Below are 14,923 nucleotides of genomic sequence, written 5' to 3' on the forward strand. Positions count from 1 at the left end.
ATTTTCCTGTCACATATATATATTATAAAATTTTCTTGTGTGTTTTTTTTGTTTTGTTTTTGGTTTTTTGTTTGTTTTGTTTTGGAATTTTTTTTTAATAGGGCTTTGGTAGAGTTTTCCCATAACCCTGTGGAGGGTTTAAAGGTTCTTCCTGCAGTGTACATGTCAATCAAAATGTCACAGCTGAAAATTCCTCTTGAACTGGATGTTCATTATCCAGATGATATCAAAAAGGAGTTGCAACATGTGACAGTTACAAGCATGGACTCTTTAAGGTAACCACGTTCTGTAGGGAATCAGGGAGGGAGGATATGCTGAATTTTTAATTGTGCAGTAATATATTCAGATTGTTTCTTAAAATACATTTGTAAGTCATACCATAGAAGAAAAAAATCCAACAACTTCCACTGTTTAACCTTCATTCTTTGGATTTCTAGTAAGCTGATGATACAGTTGATTCTTGGTATGTACCTTCCTGAATCTTTCTATTTTGTCATAATTGCATCTTAGTTTCTCCTGTGGTATGTTGGCTCTGTGTAGTCATTTTATGGTCTAATCAAATAAATGCATTTTCAAGTAAAGGTTAAACACATAAGTGAGTCTTAGGGCTTAACTTTACTTTACAAGTGTGATTTTCATGACTTTATCATTGGATTTGTTTTTTTTAATTCCATCCCCCTCCCCCGTCCCTCATTTTCTACATTCATACCTGTGCACCTCATCATTGTAAGAAGCAGTGAAAGCAAACAAAGAAAAAAACCCTTAAATTTTCACTTCCGAGTGGAGTATTTAACATTTTTATTCTTTGAATTTCAGAGTGAATGTGGACTATCAGAAGCAGACAGTGGAGCCTGTAGAAGTCTCATTTGGTACTTCACAGCTGTTAAAGATGATTCCGAATCGTCTTCTGTCCATCAGTGTAACAGAGGTAGGAGTGTTCTGTATCCGAAGAAGGTCATAACAGTAATCAGTACCTAGCTGACACTAGAGCTAAGTATTGAACAAGCTTTAGTGAAAAGAATGGATGCTAATGCCAGTTGATAGCTGAAAGATGGTATGAATGTAGAGAAGATGAATGGTAGAGATGTAATATTTGTGTTCTCTACAAAAATGAGTATCAGTAGATATTTGTGCATTTATTGGGCCTGATTATTATTATTATCTGATAGCTTTGTTCAGAAGTTGCAGATGTGAGAAATGAGTTAATGGTACTGTGTGATCATTTCAAGAAGACACTGCATGCATAAATGTGTTAAAGGAAGATGATATGTATATACAAATACTTATGAAATCTGAAGCTGAAAATGTGTAGGTCTTGTGTTAATTATTGTCTCTTGAACAGTTTGAGCAATATAAAGCAATATATGTTGCTGAAATAAAAAGAATCCTAACAACTGATGGAAACTATAGAGGCTGAAGTATTAAAGTGGCTCTTGATAGAACTGGAATGTTGTGCAAAGGCAGAAAGGAATAATTTCTTTAGTTTATTCAGCTAAGTCTCTTAGTCCAAAAATGTTATGGATTTGATGATCAAACATGTTCCAATCTGTGCTGTGTACTTTTTTGCTATGTATTTTGATCCACAGTAAACACTTCTTCAGACACATTCAATATGATATCAGAAGTAGCAGATGAGTTCAGAAGCAATTGGAAAAAGGGTTGTTCAACTTGATTGAAATAGTGGTGTTATCAGTTTCCTGAAGAATGGCTAGTTGTAATGTACCAATGCCAATTTGCTTTTATACGTAGCTAACTCTAGTGTTTTTCACTAACAACAACATTGTGCCATAGCTATATGCATCTATTTAATCAATATACCTTAAATCTATATATCTTAAATTTTTAATGTGTTGGCTTTATTTGGAAGTGTTCTTCTACTTTTCTGCATTTTAGTAATACTTCTATCAGCCTACTTAGGTGAAAAGTGTATTGTAATTACAGAGACATTTAAAAACATGATGTTATGAAGAATAACCTCTTATAAGAGACGAACGCTTCATTGCATTGTGAGAAAACTTCTGTGTGTGTCAGGAGTAGGAGTGCTTTCAGATATTTTGCTCAAAGCTGTTTTGTACTTGATGTGGACGAGTGTAATGACATGATCTGATACTGTCTAATTTTTCTATTCTCAGATAGTAGAAGTTGGACACTTCTGGGGGTACAGGATAGATGAAAAAAATAGGTCTGTACTCCAGACTCTGACTGCTGAGTTGAACTACCAGAACTTGACAGATCTGTCAATATCTCCACATCCAGAGTTGGTTTGTCTAGCACCATTCACTCGTCTTGAAAACACAGGATACTACAGAGCTCGTATTCTTTATGTTTCTGGAGATTTTGCAGAGGTACAGTAGTGCATTATGTTGTATCAAATTGCTAACCCAGAGGTAACAGGGTTAACTGTAATTATCTTGGAGCTTTTTTTTGTAAGAATTTTAATTAAGGATTATTTTCATGACAATTATATTCCACTAAAGAGAACAAATCTAGAAAACTAGAACTAAAATGAAATCAGCATATTGTATTGCCAGAATAGGGTGAATTAATACATTGGTGCATTTCTTTTTTTTTGTAGGGGCTGAAAGGTACCTCTGGAGATCACCCAGTCCAACCTTTTGTTAAAGTGGTTCCCTATATTAGGTTGGGCAGGAAAGCATACAGATGGATTTTGAGTATCTCCAAAGAAGGAGACTCCACCACCTCTTGGGTGTACACCAAGGGATTGAATAATACGTGTTATAAATATTTGACCTATTATTTTCAGGTTTTCTTGATTAGCATATTTTCCAGACTCTGAAAATGATTCTCTTTCACTTGATAAGATTAAGCTCAAGTTGTCACTTTTCTTTCCACAGAAGTATGGTATCTAATGCTGTTGAGACTCTACTGATGCTCCTGGTTCTTTTTTTCCCCGTCAGGTTTTTTTTGTAGATTATGGTGATAGGTCAAAAGTGCCTTTAAAAAAACTGAAAGAGATTCCAAGCAGCCTTCGAGAGCTTCCTTTCCAGGTAGGGATTTTTTCATGTCTCGTATGGGAAACAGAATTGTACATCAAGTCATAATGCTTTTCATAATAATAACAAACTAATGCATACATTAGTAATGTCCTACATCTTACAAATCATCTTTCCTAATACTACAGCTGGTTTGACAAATGTTTTCCCAGGTACTTATACACAGAACAAGCAATTCTTGTAAGTGAATTGCATTGTATATGATTGCAGAGAAATGTTATCCACCCTTTTTCTTTAGGGGCAGTGGGGAGGGAAGGAGGAGCGTGTGAAACAAAAAGCAAAATGAAAACACATGGACTTGCTGCCTGCCTTAGGCATTAAAAAAAGAACAGCATAGAAACAACAGCAATGAATGACAAAAAAATCTCAACAGCATTGTGTTATTTTTGTAACAATGTTTAAACTAAGTTTCTTCCTTTGTTAGCATTGTACTGGGTTTTCTCTCCCACCTGTAATCACAAGAGCAGTAGAAAATGAGAGGAAATTGCTCAGACAGCTGATTTCTGCTGCTTCTTGCTTTTGGTCATGAGTTTCTTTGTCCTTCAGTTTAATGAAAAGAAAGAGAATGTTGTTCTGGTTCCTCTATAGCTTGCTTGAAGCTCAGGACTAACAGGTTGAGCAGTAGGTTAGCAGTACTTTGGTTTAAGAATCTCTGAGCAAATGACAGCTTCATTTATGGAGCCCAGAAAACAGCCCAGAGAGGAGAAACAGTTAGTTATTAGTTTAATTACTTATCCTCTGCTTAATCTTAGTTGTCACCATCACAGATAAGATATCTTCTTACCTGTGTGGTGGAAGTCTGTAGTGGCAATGTCTTCTGCATTGTTATTGTACAGGGTATTTTAGTTTCTCTTCCTGTGCTATTCTGTTAGCCACAGGACAAATACGTATGGGAGAGCTTTGCTGTATTTAAACCAGATAGAAGTGTCTGGTTTTAGTTTGTGTTCTTTTAGCTACTGTCTTCACTTCCATTTTCGAAATAATTCTGCCTGAAAAAATGCAATAGTGATTTGTAAAGCAAGTCTGAAGGACTTTATTCAGTATCTAGCTTTTCATAAAAATAATTCTTTAGAACTGTATTTACAAAGACATTAACTACTTTAACTAAAATTTATTTTTCCAGTCCTCATTCAGGTATTTTAAATTCATTGTAACAAACATGTCATATGTCGTTGTTGTCTAGAGTGTTTGAAGAAACCAGCAAAACTATAGTTTTATTTCTGTTCTTAGCATTTCTAAGTAATCTCAATACCTCTTTTTCAAAATGGCTAGGAAACAAGAGTTTCTGTTTTAAATTCATTCAAGTCTATCATTACAGGTAGCAATTCTGGAAAAGGGTTAAATGAGAACTGACTTGTCTGCTATTATGTATTACCTTAGTTAAAAAGGGCTGCAGATAATAAAATTTTTCCAGAGAAGACATTTCTAGACTATTAAAATTTTGATATGAGTGGTAAATTAATACCAGTTCGTCTTTTATTTATGCTCAGTTTGCAACTTCTTACAGCACTGAGTTGTGATAGAAGACTTAATGTGTAGCTCTGTTGGCAATGACAGAATAGGAATTGGGACAATCATTTTGCAGCAGTCTTAGGAATTAACATAAGCCTTTGGAATAATTCAGAAGTCATATTATAATGTAGTCAAACTGTTGAGAAAATGAAAGATTATTGTGCTCATTCTTTACTTGGGCAAACATTGCTCTTAATGTTTTTGCTTTAGGCTTTGGAATTCAAGATATGCAAGATGCGTCCATCTGCGAAATCTCTTGTATGTGGGGAACGGTGGAGTCACAGTGCTAGCCAGAGGTTTGCCTCGCTAGTAAACGGTTATACTCTTCTAGTTGAGGTGTTTTCACTTGTGCATAGTGCTCTGCATGTAGATGCTTTCCACTACACAAGACACAGGGACCTTGTGAATATCCGAGATGTGCTAATTGAAGAGCATTATGCTGAACTAGCAGAAGAGTCGTATGAATCACAGGTACGTATTCATTAAGCTTCTTTGACTCTGCTTAGACTGTTCTATTCAGTTCAAACTATCTGCAGTTATTAGAAGTTGTGCTGAAGCCTTGGGACTGTACCAGATAATGCAAGGTTAATGCTTGAGTGGAACGATATAATTTTTTTTTACTTCTGTGCATAATTCATACTGTGCTGTTAGCCAAACGCATTGGTGCTTTGAGACACCCTTTGAAAGAGATACTTATCTGAAAATAATGGAATCATTTGAGCTGCTCCACTACTCATTGAAACTCAGTCTGAACTGCTTTTTTGTGTTTTATGTAATCAGAAAGGTGAAAATATTTTTTTTGTCCGCATGTTTTTGTTCCTTTAGTGGATGATCCTGTGTAAAATTTATGAGAAACATAGTGTTCCATGGTTTTAATTCTATTCCATTTTTATGTAGCAAAGCCATGATTTGCTGAAAGGATTTTTTTTTAATGGAGTAGAGGAAAAAGAGAAAACATCTACATCTTCAAGAGAGAAAGAAAAGGATCTCATTGAAAGGTTATTAAAGTGGTTTTCTGACAACAAATCTGATGCACCAACCCATAAGGTAATGTGAGCAGTGCTGGTATGGCATTACATGTCCTTATTCTCATATTATTCAAACAGTAGACTGAAATTACCTTATGTAACCATACCATGTTGATGCTGTACATGGTACGTTCTGTGAATAGAGAGCTGTAATGGCAGCACTGCTGTGAACTAATCTACTGCAGCTTCTAACAAAGTTTTGAATTATAGCTTAAGAGCTAATTGAACCAGCTGTACCATCACATTCCCAGGCAGTACTTCCAGCCACTGCAAAATGAGGGTAAAATTGAGAAGCTGAACACTGTGTTTCAGCACAGTCATCTTTGTAATATGTGTGTCAGCAAAAAGCAAAACTGTAGCTCAGTTTTTCAGGAAATTACTTTGGGGGGCAGGGGGGAGAAACCAAAAAAAGTGGTTCTTCCTTAGCTAGGTGATAGAAAAGTAGTTCAGAGAACATCATGGCACATAATAATAGTGACACAGCAAGTGTTTCTTCAACTGCCAACTCCAAACTCAGCACTCTCTTCTACTTAAGTAATTTGAGACTTCTACTCGCTACTAAGCTGGAATACATAACTATAAGATTTCTGTCCCTTTCTGTATTCTTATTCCAAATTATGCCTGGTTTACATTATAATTCTTCCTATTTCAAACCTGACAAAATTTAGGCTTTTGGGCTCCTAATCATGCTCAGGTTGCCCAGAGGAGCAATCCTGCTGAATTGCTTTGTTTCCTGAAGTGTAGTATTTTCAAATTTAAAGACCTCATGTAAACAGAAATCTAGTTTTGCTAGATGCTCTACAATGACTTAACTCTAGCTTTTTAAGCCTGTGGAAGCTATGGATTCCCAGCACTTGTGGAAAATAACATTACGTTTGTTAAGATGTCTCAGTGTGATAAGTTTGCATTAGATGGATGGTGATTAAAGTGTTGCCTGTCTATCAGTTCAGTGTTGCTCAGTGTTTGCACAAGATCTTTAAACCTTTTGCTTTTTCACTTATAAATGTTTTTAGGAGAGAAACATATGCTGGCTAACTAGTGACATTCCTTGTCTTTTCAAAGGTGACAGTTAGTGGCCCGTTCAGTCCTTATGAGGTGAAATGCCATGGTATGACCCGGGTATCCCAGTTCAGGTATGATAACACTTTTATTGTGAAGGTACAGACTTCTTGACTGTTACTTTTCATAAACTGGTAAAACTCATCCTAGTTAATTTTACAAAATTTTACAAGACCTTTGACCATTGGCAGTGGTAGTGGATGAATTGCACATAAATGCATGCTGTTGCTGTGTAAAAATTTTTGGAAGAATAGTTCTATTTAAGAATGTTTTAGTGTCTTACAGAGAAATTATTTAAGTCATATACAGCTGCTAATTGAGATTTTGCTCTCTGTTCAGGTTGAGCTCTGAAATGAAAAGGATCCTAATTTTCTTGTTTGTATGCTTTTTCTGATGTTTTTTGTTGTTGTTTCTATGTTGAAAACACTACTTATTTCCTTTCCAGAAATGCTGTTGTGCGAAAGGGAAGCATAAACTCTGTTGTTGTCCAAGATGCTCCAGAACACTCCTTTGAGCAATTTCTGGTTGCTGCGTTTTTATCGTTAAATGAAAATGGTAATGCTTAATACGAATGTTTTGGCAGTTTTTTCAAGACTTGTTTTTATGTGAATAGCTCTGAGTAAACATGATACTGTAGTTGTATATTACATCATCTTGAGGTTAGCATCTTCATTATGTACTCTTCACATTTTTTATGTGTGCTTATAGGATCTACCATGTTTTTAGAGGAAACATCTTTGATGCCTCCAATTCCTGGCCTACTTGCTCTCCTTAGTATGCTGTTTGCTCCTGCCATAGAACTTAGGTATTCACGTGTTTTTAAAGTCTCTTTATTTAGTTTAAGACACTCATAAATGTCAGACTTCTTTGCTTTCTTTCCAGCAGTTAGTATGCATCTTCCTATGTTTTTATACAGCTTTTGTATAATCTTTTAGCTTTAGTGTATTTAGTGTAGTATTTGCTGAGATAATTTATTTTGTTCACTTACATAGTGGCACTGCAGGCTTTTTTCTTATATTGAAATAATACAGTTCTTGACAATCATGCTGTAAGTCTAGGAAGGTGAACTGTAGAACTGGGTAGGTTTTTAACTATGTGAGGAGAGAAACATGCATGAGTTTTGTAAAATCTGAGTTCTGGCAGCTGGATTACTTTTAAGTTCTCATATCTGTAAGCTGTCACTTCAACACAGGGAAATCAGCTTTCCTTGATTTAAATTCCTTTTTGCACACGTGATTTTTCTCGCAAATTTTAATTGCTTACATAACTTGAAGTTCAGCTTCGTTTCATTCTCATATTAAAAAAAAAACAAAAAAAAACAAAAAAAAACATTTTGACAAAGTATGAACATGTAACAATTGTTTTCACTTCTTAAGACTGCTGTATCTTGCTTGACATGGCTTAGTCAAATTCATTTGAGTCTGTATTCATATGAGTTTAGTTTCCTAATCTGTAGGTGAGACTGTTTTCTTTGTTTGTACAGGGTTGATAAAGCTTGCAAGTGTTTTACTGGTGCTCTGTGTGGTTTGGGTTGGAGTCAGACTTGTAGGGCTCCGCTGCTTCCAGAAAATGACATGGAGCTGACATTTGATGTGCATTTTGATGTAGATGACATATTGGAGGTAAAAATTTGTACCTTACTATTGTAAATTATTACATAAGTAGAATTTAGTGCATCACAACTTGTTACATGTTCTACTAGCTGGCATCCTAGCAGCCTTTGAAACAATTGAAACTTTATTATTACTATTTTTTTTATATAAAATGTGCACTACCTGTTCAGAACCTTGGACTTCTGTCAGACAGATGACTGCCCATACATTTTGATGAGTAAAATCAAATATTTTAGTCTAATACTCTGTAAACTTCTCAAAACAAAAGCACTGATTTTTTCACTAATAAATTATCAGTACTTGATTATCTTTTTTTGTTGTTTTTGTTTTGTTTTGTTTTTTAGAATTGGTTGTTATTTTACAGATCAGTGTAGTATTTTTGCTTTGCAGTCTTCAGTTTAATTTTACAGTTCTTAGAGATCAACTGTATCAAGCTCCTTCTTCCAGAACAAATCTGTCAAACAATAAAAACCCTTGTGGACAAGTTAAATACAGTTTACTCTGCTGTCCAAGACCATGTCTGTGCACATGTCCTTCTGACAGATCAGTCTACAAATTGCAGAAATGTTCTGATGAGAAGTACAAGGCTGCTTATGGTTTGATTGATCTGTTCTGGGAATCTGATTCTAGACAGTGAAAGACCTCACATGCCTCGAACATTTCTATGTGCAGAGTAGGTATGGTAGGTTACCAGTGCATTCGAGAGGTTTTTTTAAGGAGGTAGTGGGTCATGTTGGTGTACAGATACAGTGAACTTTTCTCTTTTGAAAGCATTTATCTGTCTAATATCTGTATGCATTATGCCTTAGGTGTAATAGTAGCACCGGGCTCTTGTGTGTCTAAAAATTATGGACAGATAGAGAAAATCCTTAAAATGTTTTAGAAGGAATTCTGTGTTGGTAGCGTGTATCTTCTGAAGTGTATCTGATTAATCTTGGAGATGAATTCAAGTGTCTGGAGCATTCACCTCTTCTACCGGAAGTGGTGCATCTGGAGGAAGAAGTGTTTCAAAGCTTCAGATGCTTTTGCATATATTAATATTCCAATAGCAATTCAGTTTTATGAGTGCCACAACCACCTTTCATACGTGTTGATGTAGTGCAACACAGAACTAGGACTGATTTAGATGCCTGGTTGGCAACTCTGACATCCATGGGGGATTGGAACTGGGTAATCTTTTGAGGTCCCTTTTAAACCCAAGCTGGTTTGTAGTTCTAGAGTTGTATTTTTTAAATATATTTTACTTTTATATTCTGTCACTGTTGTTGTTACAGATCAACATCCTAAGGGCAGCCATTAATAAGCTGCTCTTTGAATGTGCAGTGTGCTCTGGAAAAGAGAAGATGCCACAGCTGCAGGATAGTGTTCGTCAGTTACTTCTACGGTAATCATTTGGTAGAAATAAGAACATGTGTTTTGCTGTCTCGGTTAAAAAAGAAAAGTAAATGATTGCTTGAAGCATACCTCGAAAACATAGCTCAGATTAGGCTTTGGGGAAATGATAATATAGGATGTTTTCATTTAGTAATGTTTAATTTGCTTGGTTTAAAAAGCAGTGTGCAACTTTAGACTGCTTGTGGATGTACTGGTTCTTCAAGGAAGCTTAAAACCTGTTCTACAAAATACCAGTTCTGTGGCATCTTTACTTTTCTGTACTCAGACCTGTGGCATGAAAGCACAGAAGGACTTAAAATTTTCTGCCTCTAAATTAATTTTGAGTTTTCTGTGCTTTTCCTCTCTAAACAGGCATCATCAGGAGAGGTGCTGACCAGCTTAATTGCTGGAAATCCTAAATTACTGACCTTAAGACCGCCTGTCTTTCTCAGCAGACCTCCCAGCTTCTATAACGGAACACTGAGTCAGTGCAGCCAGTCTTGAGAATTCTTCCAGCTTGTGGCATGTGGCAGATGTTCAGGCTAGCCTGGTCAATTAGGTGTCCCTGTAGCAGCTCCTTCTATGTTATCACAGAATGGCCAGGGTTGGAAGAGATATCAAGGATCATGAATCTCCAACTCCCCTGCCGCATGCAGAGCTGCCAACTTCCCCATTTAATACTAGACCAAGTTTCCCAGGGCTCCATCCAGTCTGGTCTTGTACACCTTTAGGGATGGATGGGGCATCCACAACCTCTCTAGGCAGCCTGTTTCAGCACCTCGCCACTCTCTCCGTAAGAACTTCCCCCTGACATCCAGCCTAAATCTTCCCCCACTCAACTTAAAACCATTTCTCCTTGTCCTGCTGTTATCTACCCTTTCAAAGAGTTGATTCCCCTCCTGTTTGTGGGCTCCCTGCAGCCTTCTTTTCTCCAGGCTGAACAAGCTTGTCTTTGTAGGGAGGTGCTCCAGCCCCCTGATCATCTTCGTGGCTCTCCCCTGGACCCTCTCCAACAGCTCCCTGTCTTTCTTGCACTAGGGGGCTCCAGACCTGGACATAGTACTCCAGATGGGGCCTCACAAGAGCAGAGTAGAGAGGGACAATCACCTCCCTGCCCCTGCTGGCTACCCCTCTTCTGATGGAGCCCAGGGTACCATTTGCTTTCTGAGCTGCAAGAGCACACTGCTGGCTCATGTTAAGTTTTTCATCTATGTGTTATTATGCTGTCTAGTATTGCTCTCATCTCTAGTAAATGGGACATTTTTCTACAATAAGCTTTTTTAAAGTAACAGCCAAAATGAGGCAATTTCTCATACTGTTGTGGATCAGAAGCTTTTAAGCTTAACTGCTAATATCTTAGGTTATGAAAATTATTATCAGAAAAGCTCTTCATGCTGAGTTTTTGGGTATTTCTTGGTTTTGAATACAACTGTTCAGTTTTTCTTCCCTCTGTGACAAGACTAAATGCAATGTACTTTAATTTTCAATACTTGAAAGGAAGTTAAATATATATCATTGTATAGTGAATGTGCAAATGTAGGGGCAGTCAGCCTTACCTTTTAAGCAGTGGGAATGAAATGCAATTAAAAAGCCATAGAAAATCCCCAGATGTGGGGATACCTAACAAATGTCAGCTGACCAGCAGGTGTGTTGGATCAGGCAAGGTAGTTATTTTGGATGCTATGCCATGCATGCTGCTGTCTTGAAGATGTGCCAGCTGCTCTTGTTGCACAGAGACATGGCAGCTTCAAGCCAGCTGTTGGTGATCGGTACAGCTTCGTAAAGGCTGTACCTTAGATGCATTTAGAAGCACTGGTGCAAATTGCCAACGTGTTGGCATTTCATGTCGGTAGAATTCCTGCTAAAGTACCAGCTGTTGAGTGCATTGCTGATGCAATGTTTCATTTCTTGTTTGTGTCCAAGTACCTTAGGCCAGTTGGTGTCCGTGTTGCCTTTGGACACCCATCTTAGTACCATGTTTAGTCTTCAAATCTAAGTGAAGCTTGCTCACTTGATTCATGTGGTAATAACTTTAGGGAAGTAGAGGGGCAGAAGGAAGCAGAAACACAAAACCCCTCTGAAGGTGCCTGTTTGTTTGTTTGTGGCAGTAGGAGGAGAGGTTATACTTGGAAAAAAAACTCTCAGATGTTAAGTTCAGAGCATTAAAATGTCACTGCTGTTTTTTACCTCTTGAAATCCTTGTGCTGCTACTAATGCTGTCCCATGATCCTACTATTAATTTTTCTACTTGTTTGCAAATTTTTCACCACTCTTTCTTGGCTGAACCAAGGTTATGTAGCCGTCCTGTGACCTTGGGGCACAGGCAGCTGAAGTTGGGGTGGGGAAGCTTATGGCAGGATTCTGCAGGATGGGGAGGTGTCAAACTATCAGGAAGACAAATAATTGTTGATTTTATTCTGGGTTATTTTTTTCAAACTTTCTAATGTAATGCATCTTTCTGTCTTCTAGAAGGAAGAAACAATCTGGTTGTTGTCATGTCTCTTTCATATGTTAAAAGACTGTCTGAATTACGAATACTTTGTAATCTCACTTTAATACCTCGGGGGGGAAAAAAAACTTTTATTAGTAAGAGTAAATATGTAAAAATACAGCTTCAGTAACCTTTCATTATCTTTTCCTTTTTTTTGAAAGCTAATTATGTATACAGCATGTCAGCACTACTTAAGACTAAAATGTGTGTTTGAAAAACACATCTAGACAGAATTAATTAAAGTCTGCTACTGTTGTAGTTTGCACGGCTTGAGGAAATAACTGGAGTAGGCAGACGATCTGTAGTAATTGAGTTGTCATGCAAAACAAAATGCCCTAAAAATAACTTTATTATATGTTCTAGTGAATAAGCATGCATAAAATTTACAGATGAAATGACAGTTGCAAACTGTAGTTCTGTCAATTTAAAAAATAATTACTTCAAAAAAAAAAAAAAAAAGAAAAAGAAAAAGCAACCAACAGAGAGCAAACAAGCAACTGCAGATACTTTTTATCTTTTGACTTCAACTAAAGGGGCAAAGTCCAGGTAAGTGAATTAATTAGACTGTATGCATAATAACACATAAATTAAGATTCCTTTCAACATGGACATCTTACAGATACCCAATTGTACCTGCTATAAACATTTCTGTATTTTTAATTAGTCCAATGCAAATATATTTCTCAAGGTTATTTTTATGTAATTTCAGTTTGATCTGCAAACCAAGAGCTGGAGTTGTTCCTAAGTGGTATGAGAAGCCATATGCATGGAATCAAGTGAGTGTAGAAATGTAACTTAAAAAAGAAAGTAATAAAAAATATGAAGAGGAACATGGTATCCCAGCATGTTCAGTTGAGTGATCAAAAGTAGTATTTTCTTTGGAAAGATGTCTCTTGATGCTGAGGGGAAAAAAATGCATTGAACTTAAAGATACAGAAAGCACTGCAGAATCAAATTTCAGGCATCCACAATTGTTGTGTTTGCATCATCTGCTGATACCATAGTTTTGTAAAATCAGTTTTAAAAAAAATAGCTTTATGTATATAAAGATCCAGTCAGAATACTTCATGTTATAGCTCAGCTGAGATTGTAGGGGCAGCTTTACCTTTGAATGTTTGAATTTTTTTTTCTTTCTATCGAGTAGCATTACATTTTTTTCTTCATTTTTCTTGTTTAAGGCTTACTGGATACAGTGCATTTTAGTTTTGTTTTGGATTCCAGGTGATTTTTCCCTCTTAAGCTGACAGAAATGTGGCTTGTTTTGAAATTGGAGTGATGGGATCAGAAGGTAGTTTCCTCAAAATCTGGGAGGGTTCCAACTGGAAAGTATAGCTTCCTACTCTATTAGAAATCTTTCTTACTTTTCTAAAAAGGCATCTGCAGGCTGCTAGATTCCCTGTGTGGATGCCATAATAAATAGCTGCATTTTCTTACCTAGAAGAAAGTGATGAATTGCTGAGTGAAGGAGTAAGATTTCCATATGCACCCTCCCAATCCCTCCTACAACCCAACGCATGTAAATGAGAGGTAGAGGTTTCTTTGAAAAGAGTGGGCCCGTGGTGCTTGTCCACTGTTGTCAAGTTTCTAGTATGCATCCTGTGAGGAGTTGGAGTCTGTCTTGATGTTGTGTTTTACGCCAAACTATTTTTGTTTTTATATCTCAAACTCATTTTTCCTTGTTGTATTGCCAAGATAATCTACTCTCGGCGATGTTAATGTTTAGCTTTTTATAACTAGTTAATGTATAAACCTTATATCAGGGTTTTCCCCATTGCATCTCAAGTGTGCATCTCAGAACATTGTCATTACATAAAATACTACCTATAATGCCTTGGAATTGGTTATGGAATGGTATTTTCATTTATTTCATAATAATAGCTCTTATGCTGAAATGTGTAGCATGTTGAAATGCCTGTATGATTTGAAACAGTCAAAACTTTTCAGAAGTGAAACAAGAATATATTTTATTTAACTGTTTCATAGGAGAGCATTTATAAGACTGAATTCTAACTTATATATTTCTTTTGATTAGGTGGATTCACATTATATTATTGACCAATCTGAAAAGAAGCATAAAAGAGGAAGCGGTCTTTATCAGCTGCATCAGCTTGTTATGTTGAATGTTTAAGTATTGCTGAAGTCTTTCAGAGGAAGAAATAATACAGCCAGTTTAGAAATGTTCTGTCTTCTATATAGAACTGTTCGATGTTTGTTTCACCCGATTGTTCTTTAAGATTGATGGATCAAAACATAGTTTGGCATATTTGTATTTTAAAAGCAGAAGTATAGTGACTTCAAGCAGATACACTTATTTCATAGAGCAGGATACAATTTTCTGTTTAATAATAATTCTGAAACTGGTTTATCACAATGCATGTGAAAGACAAAATAAGTTAGCTTTAATTGTTCATTTTCTGTCTGAAAGCTCATGGCCATGGGTTATGATTCAGTCTTGCAGTTCAAAGTTGCATTTTCTTATTCTTTTTGTCATTACTTTATTTTTTTTTAAACTAAAAGCTTGAGATCAAAGGAAGCTGAATATTTAGGTTGTATTCCAATCAAAAGTATAACTTTATATGTTACGTGCAATCTTTCATTATTTTTTTACAACAAAACATAATGCATGGTTCCTTTTCCTTTGTGGCAGAAGAATGCCTTTGAATTACTGATTATTATTATTACTTTTCGTGAGATCTTTAGCTCTAAAAATGAGGTCAGTGGTTTCAGAATAAAACGTAGAAGTGAAATAAAATGGGTTTATCTGTTCTGTTGTGCAGTCGTGCTTAATAAAAACTAAATTTAGTTACTAATGCTGTGTGATTGCATTCACGA

The 14,923-nt window shown here is 36.3% G+C and overlaps 1 protein-coding gene across 1 annotated transcript in view; it reads left to right on the forward strand.

Annotated features, from left to right (window-relative positions):
- Nucleotides 1-14,858, forward strand: part of TDRD9 (tudor domain containing 9) — a 59,912-nt gene extending 45,054 nt beyond the window's left edge. The window contains exons 24-36 of the mRNA XM_090141703.1: nucleotides 102-275; nucleotides 817-928; nucleotides 2,133-2,345; nucleotides 2,919-3,008; nucleotides 4,737-4,997; nucleotides 5,424-5,573; nucleotides 6,617-6,687; nucleotides 7,059-7,168; nucleotides 7,322-7,418; nucleotides 8,097-8,235; nucleotides 9,501-9,610; nucleotides 12,801-12,867; nucleotides 14,124-14,858. Coding sequence (XP_089997829.1) covers nucleotides 102-275; nucleotides 817-928; nucleotides 2,133-2,345; nucleotides 2,919-3,008; nucleotides 4,737-4,997; nucleotides 5,424-5,573; nucleotides 6,617-6,687; nucleotides 7,059-7,168; nucleotides 7,322-7,418; nucleotides 8,097-8,235; nucleotides 9,501-9,610; nucleotides 12,801-12,867; nucleotides 14,124-14,219 — 1,690 coding nt within the window. The 3' untranslated portion in view covers nucleotides 14,220-14,858. The remainder of the gene's footprint in view (nucleotides 1-101; nucleotides 276-816; nucleotides 929-2,132; nucleotides 2,346-2,918; nucleotides 3,009-4,736; nucleotides 4,998-5,423; nucleotides 5,574-6,616; nucleotides 6,688-7,058; nucleotides 7,169-7,321; nucleotides 7,419-8,096; nucleotides 8,236-9,500; nucleotides 9,611-12,800; nucleotides 12,868-14,123) is intronic.
- The last annotated feature ends 65 nt before the right edge of the window (nucleotides 14,859-14,923 follow it).

The sequence above is a fragment of the Phasianus colchicus genome, chromosome 5, assembly GCF_987193195.1.
Source record: "Phasianus colchicus chromosome 5, bPhaCol1.hap1.1, whole genome shotgun sequence".
NCBI classification, from domain to species: domain Eukaryota; kingdom Metazoa; phylum Chordata; class Aves; order Galliformes; family Phasianidae; genus Phasianus; species Phasianus colchicus.